Consider the following 7,861-nt stretch of genomic DNA (forward strand, 5'->3'; position numbering starts at 1 on the left):
ACTAACCACATGCCTCTTCTGTTTCAGACAATTGTTAGCACCAAACATTAGACAGAAATTGTTTTTACCAAACGGTGCAGAACAGATCACCACAGGGTTACAAGTAAGTTCTTTATGTGTTTCTTCTGTTTTCTTCTTTTTTTTTTTTAATTTTTCTAGCGGACTTACAGGAAACATCGAAAGTAAAATAAAAAAAGTCATTTACTCACTTCAAACAAAAATATTTGGTAGGATAAAGGTGAACTTCATTGTTTCTTCTGGCCAAAAGAGTTTCAATCACACGGACTCTTGAAAAATCTCCGAAAGGTATTAAATTTTTTGTAACATATTGGAGTTCAATGTTAAATATGTTTTTCTGAAGAAGGAAAACAAGGTGAACATGGGCAAACTGGCCAGGTGCAATTGTAGCAAATGTAGAACTAATCAACGAAGCTACACACCAAGAGGTACAAGAAATATGTCCAAGACTTCAATCACACGGACTCTTGAAAAATCTCCGAAAGGTATTAAATTTTTTGTAACATATTGGAGTTCCATGTTAAATATGTTTTTCTGAAGAAGGAAAACAAGGTGAAAATGGGCAAACTGGCCAGGTGCAATTGTAGCAAATGTAGAACTAATCAACGAAGCTACACACCAAGAGGTACAAGAAATATGTCCAAGAGAATGCTTAAGAGGAAAACATCCATGAGGATGCACACACCCATGAAGAAATCTCGCCAGAGCGATGCCTCACCATCAGGAGACAAAGTACCATCTGCATCACGAGATGTGACGTCATCCAAACCAAACGAAGTGACGTCATCATCTAAACAAAACAGAGTCCAATCGGTCAAAGAATATGATCTCAAATCATCGTCATCAAAGCGAAAGTTTCATTCTTCAACAAAATCAAAATTCAATTCGTGCACACATGTCAGAATACCGGCCAACCAGAAAGATTTGAATAACCTCCAAACGGTAGTCAAAGAGGTCCCACCCATTGTCCAAACTTTAGTCAAATATGAAGATCTGACATCAGTATCATCAAACCCCACGTCTTGCTGGTCAATAAAACCCAGATACAAATCCTACACACGAGTGAAACCACGCATCATACAGCAAGATTCCAACACCATTCAACCTGTTGAAAAAGAGGATTCACATGCTTCAACTAAATCAACGCTCAATTCTTGCAAACATAACGAGAATCCAACCAAACAAGTCATCGTATGCCGTTCAACAACAAAGCCAAGAGTCTGTTCAGCAACAAAGCCAAGAGTCTGTTCACACAAATCCAAAGTGTCCGATCAGTCCCTCTCCAGTACTGCCAACAGTTACAGTACCACAAACAAGTCATCGTATGCCGTTCAACAACAAAGCCAAGAGTCTGTTCAGCAACAAATCCAAGAGTCTGTTCACACAAATCCAAAGTGTCCGATCAGTCCCTCTCCAGTACTGCCAACAGTTACAGTACCATATCAGCGGTGCAAACACCAAAGGAAAACGCTCCCTGTGCCTGTCATATTTGTATAAAACCTTGCTCTCAAGGAAGTAACAGTCGCGGAAGTAAACAGCACCGGAAGATCACTGGAGATGGTGACACAGGATCTTCTCAGAAAGATCCTAAACCAAGGACATCAACTCCTAAAATTCCAGAGATGCCAATGACAAAAGACAAAACGGGCGATCATCTAAGAAGAATGACATCCACGAGAAACACTCCAGGTGAATGTCAGAAGAGCAAATCACTGGATGAGAACAATATGGCATATCACCCATCGAGATGTACCAACCAGAAACCGACCAACCAGAAAGATTTGAATAACCTCCAGACGGTAGTCAAAGAGGTCCCACCCATTGTCCAAACTTTAGTCAAATATGAAGATCTGGCATCAGTATCGTCAGAGCCCACGTCTTGCTGGTCAATAAAACCCAGATACAAATCCTACACACGAGTGAAACCACGCATCATACGGGAAGATTCCAACACCATTCAACCTATTGAAAAAGAGGATTCACATGCTTCAACTAAATCAACGCTCAATTCCTGCAAACATAACGAGAATCCAACCAAACAAGTCATCGTATTCCGTTCAACAACAAAGCCAAGAGTCCGTTCAGCAACAAAGCCAAGAGTCTGTTCACACAAATCCAAAGTGTCCGATCAGTCCCTCTCCAGTACTGCCAACAGTTACAGTACCATATCACCGGTGCAAACACCAAAGGAAAACGCTCCCTGTGCCTGTCATATTTGTAAAAAACCTTGCTCTCAAGGAAGTAATAGTCGCGGAAGTAAACAGCACCGGAAGATCACTGGAGATGGTGACACAGGATCTTCTCAGAAAGATCCTAAACCAAGGACATCAACTCCTAAAATTCCAGAGATGCCAATGACAAAAGACAAAACGGGCGATCATCTAAGAAGAATGACATCCACGAGAAACACTCCAGGTGAATGTCAGAAGAGAAAATCACTGGATGAGAACAATATTATGACATATCATCCATCGTCATGTAGCCATCCATCCAAAAGTTATGTTATAGATCAGAGTGCATTGATATTCGAGCGTGATTTATGTGTTTTTATTCCCTGTATGCTTGCTATTTTTCAATTTTATCTTCTTTTTTTTTACTTTTTTATTTCTATTTGTAATATTTCATTTTCTTCCATTTCATTAGGAAAAAATATGATATTTTTATATTTCCGAAAGAAAAAAAAATCGTTCAATACCGTATGAATATTCAGGGTAGTCCATATAACTGTAGTACAGGGCTGGCAACGTATCGCGGTGATACTAGACTTTTAGAAACGGGTGGTATTTAGTCATACCCAGTATCTTATTTGGTGTCATTTAAGTCATTTTGATGTTGAAGGAGTTAAATCTAATAACTTAAGTTAGATTTAGCTTTTTATGATTTACCTATTAAAATAATTTATTTAAATATAATCTCTCTAATCCAATTTGAAATACATTACATTTACATTACAACGATAGTTAGAATCTTTATGCTGATAAAATAAGTTATTGGATGTTTTTATGTTATATCTTGTTCTTATAATATAAGATTTACGATGTCGATCCGCTATTGAACGATTTTCATGGATCTGCGCATGCGCAAACGTCCAAATCCTTTCAGCAGACTGTAGACCTGAAGGTTAGTAAATGTTTCCTTAATATCTGGGTCTACGATCTCATGTCATTAGTAACCCTAGGTATTATCAGATACTAGGCCCGAACATTCTTTGAACATTCTCAGATGTTGAAAAAAATAATAACAAACAGGGTAAGATTTAATTGTAGAAATATACAAACAGCTATTAGTTATTGGATTAGAGCGACCAGTTCTGATGCTATTTGTTAAAAGCTTCAAGTTTTGGGTCACCCTGTCATGAACTTATTGTACTTCCACCTCCTTAAAACTTAAAGTCTTCGCTTTAACTCCACAACTTTTTGTCATAATCCGCTCAAACTTATTTCGTATACTTCTTGCGTAGGAAGAAGCGAGCACCAAAGTTGTAACATAATAACACAAACTGCATTTACATTTTACATAAAATATATGATTTTCATAAGTTTTGGCCAGTTAAGATTCAAATAAAATTGATGATTCAAGAAGAGCAAAGAGGACGGAAAAAACTTAAAAAATGACAGCGTTCCACTAATTGTTTGGCCCAATTTATTAATGTACTAAGCGAAAAAGACGATCCTCAAATTTGTGTTTTTTAGTGACAAAATGTTGTTGTAAGCCTAAATTTTTAGGTGATAACTAGTGTAAGAAAGCTTTAAACAGTTGAGTATTTTTTCAAAATTTCGCTTTAAAATCCTATAATAAAATAATCTAGCTTTACAGATATTTTAAAACCAAACATCATATAACCTTTGAGATTTTTAAGCTAAAATGTGTACCTCCTCATATCCTTACTATGTATATTCGTATTTGTTACTTCTTGTTACTACCTACATTGATGTTGAAATAAAATGGAAAGTAAAAAGAATCACAAAAAAATAATACGTTCTCCAAAATACCTGTCTTCCTATTCTTCTGTTTCAATTTCGTCTAGTATTTCATCAGAATATGTTTCTCAATCGACCTTAACAGTCACCGCTTCAATTACCTGACTCGCTCACCGTTGCTTACCTTACTGTCTGCTGACAGATCGTCAGGTTTGATCACAACTCCAATGTCTAGACCTCCGTACACGTCGTAGAAAAACAGGGCCATCTCCCCATAACTCTCCTGTGAACACAAGAAATAGTAGAGGGGTTAATGAATGAACGAATCGAGGTCTATGTTTTAACTTGACGATTTTTCCATTTGTTGTCTGTCTGTTTCACCGGAACTCCCGAACGGAATTTCCGATTTTGATAAAATTTGGCAAAAATGTTCAAACAGGAAAATCCTCGTTAGATTTTGGACAATATCGTGTCTTTGGGGGCTCCGTGTGTGCCCTTTTAGGGAAATATATCGTTTCTATTCTAATTCCACAACAGTAAATTATAATAATAGTGCTTAATAATAATAATAGTGCTTATTTATACTGCTCGCATAGGACTGAAAAGTCCCTTTACTCCAGCAGTAGCCGGGCCAGGCGCACCGTTCTAACCAGGGTAGTCACATTGGGCGCCTGCTTGCTAAATATCTGAGCCGTCGGGTCCCAAGGTGTAAGGAGTACGAGAGCAGGCAGCGTTCCCCTATCATTGCGTAGGAGAGTTTCAATATGAAGAATGTTTTTGCCTGAAATAAAAAGCATCCAAGTTTAACCAGCGGCGACAGCATGTTGAGTGCACCAGTTCCCCACGGATCACTGAAGTTAAGCAACGTTGCGCGTGGTTAGTACCTGGATGGGTGACCATCTGGGGAATCGCGTGCTGCTGGGTTCCCGGCTCCACACTCAGGCTGGGTGAGGTTAAATTGAGGAGGTGGGTAGCTTGTCGCCCAATAATGGGTAAAACCCCCACCTAGGTTGTTAAAGTGACGTCAGACCCCTATACCTACCTACCTCAGGGTGTGTTTATGTAGAGGGCTGAGATGAGCTCGAACGAGGTGACATAGGATATTGTTTCTACAGTTTTGCATTGGAGTGGTAAAGTATAATATAAATGTGCAAACTAGGGATAAAAAGGAAAAAATTAATTCAGATTGTACGCGTTGCGGAAAAAAAAATCAAAATTTCGAATTTCCCGCCAACTTTACAAGTTTACAAGCTCATGATCCAAGCCAAGGGCCGATTGGATATTGGTGACAAATCATTCATTCAAACACTTGCCACTTGAGCGAGGAGGTTTTAGAGCCTAACAATAATATTTACACTACTCACTCTACTCACTCAAACACTTGAGGGCGTATGTATGTACAGTATTCTTCACTCAAGGATACACATATGAACGTTGTAGTGTCGCTATCACTTCAGCCCTACGTCTCTTAGACTGTTTAACAGACCTCGGTCTCGAGCTTTTTCCGCCACACACGTTCAGACAGTCTGACAGACCGTGGTCTATCAGACTGTCTGAGCGTAAGTGGCAGGCATATTGGATCTGAAGTAAACCGCCCTGGCCACTAAAACACTGAGATTGGGTATTGAAATGATTCAGGTATACTTTTTTTTTATTATTTTTTAGAGGTTTGACAGAGGGAACTGTAACTGCTATGGTCTTATCGTCCCGAAATCGAAGAGAGAAGGAAGACAGGATAGCTTCTTCCAGTTTATCCTATGCATCTCATAATACTCCTATAACTTCATCTAACCTATCATATTCAGTATCCAAGACACCTGTAACTTCTTTCATATCCTATACACCGTTCAATACGACTTCAAAATTATCAAGTTCATCACTAAATACTCCTGTTACATCTAAATTATCAGATTCATCACTTAATATTCCTGCAAATTCGCCTAGTCTATCATATTCAGGGCTGAATACATCAGTAACTTCATCCAATTTATACTACCCACTCAATGCAGCTATTAGTTCATCCAGTCTACCATATGCACCATTCAAAAATTCCTTTTTTCTGTGAGAAAAATCCCAGGTATTTTTAAACTCGGCCTTAAAACTTAAAAATCTCGGCCTTCGGGGTACGACTGTTTCACTTACCCGTGAAGTGCGGAGTGCAACAGGGGCAAGTGCACAAGTTGCTGTTCCAAAGAAACACTTTTGCCGGTATTCTTGTATTTGACGACGCCATGTTGTATTTGTTTCTTGAGTAAAGTAACCTCAGGGGCACAGTACAGGCGAAGACGAAACACATAGCCTCCCTGAAACCAAGAAAACAACAGATTTATTGAAACGGTAATAGAGGAAAGCACAATGCAATGAAACACTCAGATCAGAATAACTTGTTTTCTTCTTAAAGAGGGAACCTCAGTAAAAACACCTGGGGTGATATAGGAGGGCTAGAGTAAGGGGCCGTGGGGGCCAGTAGTGAGGCCCCTAGTAGGTCTACACAGGCTGGAGGCCAATAGAGAGGGTCTAGGAGGAGTTGGGCCGCAAGCCATCGCTTTACCAAACAGAGGCCAGGGCCTAACACAGGGTGAGCCTGGTGTAACCTGAAAGGGAAATGATTTCAATGACATTATTCAAGATATTAATCTCAATAGAGGTATAGAGGAGTAGTTGGGGTGGTGGACTTCGAAAGTTGGTGGCCCGATTCAGCCATCAAACTTAGTGTAGTATTTGATGGGGGGAAGGACATACATATGAACCTGTAAGTACCTATATGAACTCATTGGTAAAATACAGAGTTCACTAGGGTTGGGACATCGAGACGAAAACATCGATGTTCGATACATCGATGTTTTTAAACTTCGATATATCGAGTATCCGATGTATCGTAATCAAAAACATCGATGTTCGATATTATCGGGATTTCGATGTTTTTCGTATTTTCGGTATTATATGGTCCTTTCCGGGTAAATTCCGTATGGGAAATTTTAAGTTCGAGGGAATTTTTTTGGAAACTGAGAAAAAAAAATCCCACTTCATGAGGAACCACAGACTCCACAGAGGTAAACCATAAACATCGAACATCGAAAAATAAAACATCGATGTTCGATGTTTCCATCGAAAGAAAAACATCGATGTTGACATCGATGTTTTTGTTCCGATGTATCGATGTCCCAACCCTAACCTACACCACTCGAATGTCACGCGGAATTTCAATAAATTAAACACTAAATTGAACACATACATAGATAAACATTAAATATGTACATCAGAGTTCAAACTTCTCGTATGTTTAATTAATAAATATTAACATAACCATACAATCATCAATTCATCACCTTCAGGGCCACGAGTATTAATAATTTGGTACTTTGTACATAAGTTGGTATTTGTATTAGTAAAAGTAGAAGAAGTACACAGGAGATAGAGGTACAAGAAGAAGAAGGTAGTATTTAACTATATCATTAAGTGAACTATATCATTAAGTGAACACTTTGAACATCCATCAACAAGTATCTGCATTCTACATATATAAACTAAATTACTTTAATTGAGTAAACCCGTCTACATAAACTACATTATTATTATTAATCAAGTAAACTTCCAAAATCAAATCAATCCAATCTCAAATTCTTTGTGGTAAAGCAGAGCTTTTTTACAACTCTTGTGGATATCACAGCATTACTAAGTGCATGTCTCTTTTGTAATCAATTTCCATATTTCAATAACCTTTTTACACGGGTATTGCTGCCACTGGTCGCTACTCATTTAAAGTAGCTACCGTACTCAATTGTCCTCAAGAGTCTGAGTGCATCCCCTACTCCAAGCACAGAGCCGAAAAAACTTCAACCCCGCCGGGAATCGAACACGGTACCTCCGGCGTCCAAGCCTAGTGTGATCCCCACTAGTCTACTGAGGTTGCTAACTAGAGT

The 7,861-nt window shown here is 38.7% G+C and overlaps 1 protein-coding gene and 1 pseudogene across 1 annotated transcript; both read left to right on the forward strand.

The window, feature by feature from the left end:
- Window positions 1–268: 268 nt before the first annotated feature.
- LOC103520130 lies at window positions 269–3,213 on the forward strand. Its single transcript, XM_008485227.2, has 4 exons — window positions 269–446; window positions 644–1,325; window positions 1,457–2,561; window positions 3,049–3,213. Exons 1-4 carry the CDS (start codon window positions 380–382, stop codon window positions 3,211–3,213), a joined length of 2,019 nt encoding a protein of 672 aa, XP_008483449.1. The 5' UTR covers window positions 269–379.
- Window positions 3,214–4,744: 1,531 nt separating this feature from the next.
- Window positions 4,745–4,862, forward strand: LOC113471906 (annotated as a pseudogene).
- Window positions 4,863–7,861: the final 2,999 nt, after the last annotated feature.

Source organism: Diaphorina citri, unplaced genomic scaffold (genome assembly GCF_000475195.1).
Source record: "Diaphorina citri unplaced genomic scaffold, Diaci psyllid genome assembly version 1.1 scaffold3247, whole genome shotgun sequence".
In the NCBI taxonomy this organism is placed as follows: domain Eukaryota; kingdom Metazoa; phylum Arthropoda; class Insecta; order Hemiptera; family Psyllidae; genus Diaphorina; species Diaphorina citri.

Excerpts from the sequence above, each read along its gene's own strand:
- LOC103520130 (XM_008485227.2), top strand. The coding sequence starts at position 380 with ATGGGCAAACTGGCCAGGTGCAATTGTAGCAAATGTAGAACTAATCAA. Across the intron at positions 447-643 it reads ACGAAGCTACACACCAAGAG|GTACAAGAAATATGTCCAAG; the intron begins GTACAAGAAATA and ends ACACACCAAGAG. Across the intron at positions 2,562-3,048 it reads TATTCGAGCGTGATTTATGT|ATTTACGATGTCGATCCGCT; the intron begins GTTTTTATTCCC and ends TTATAATATAAG.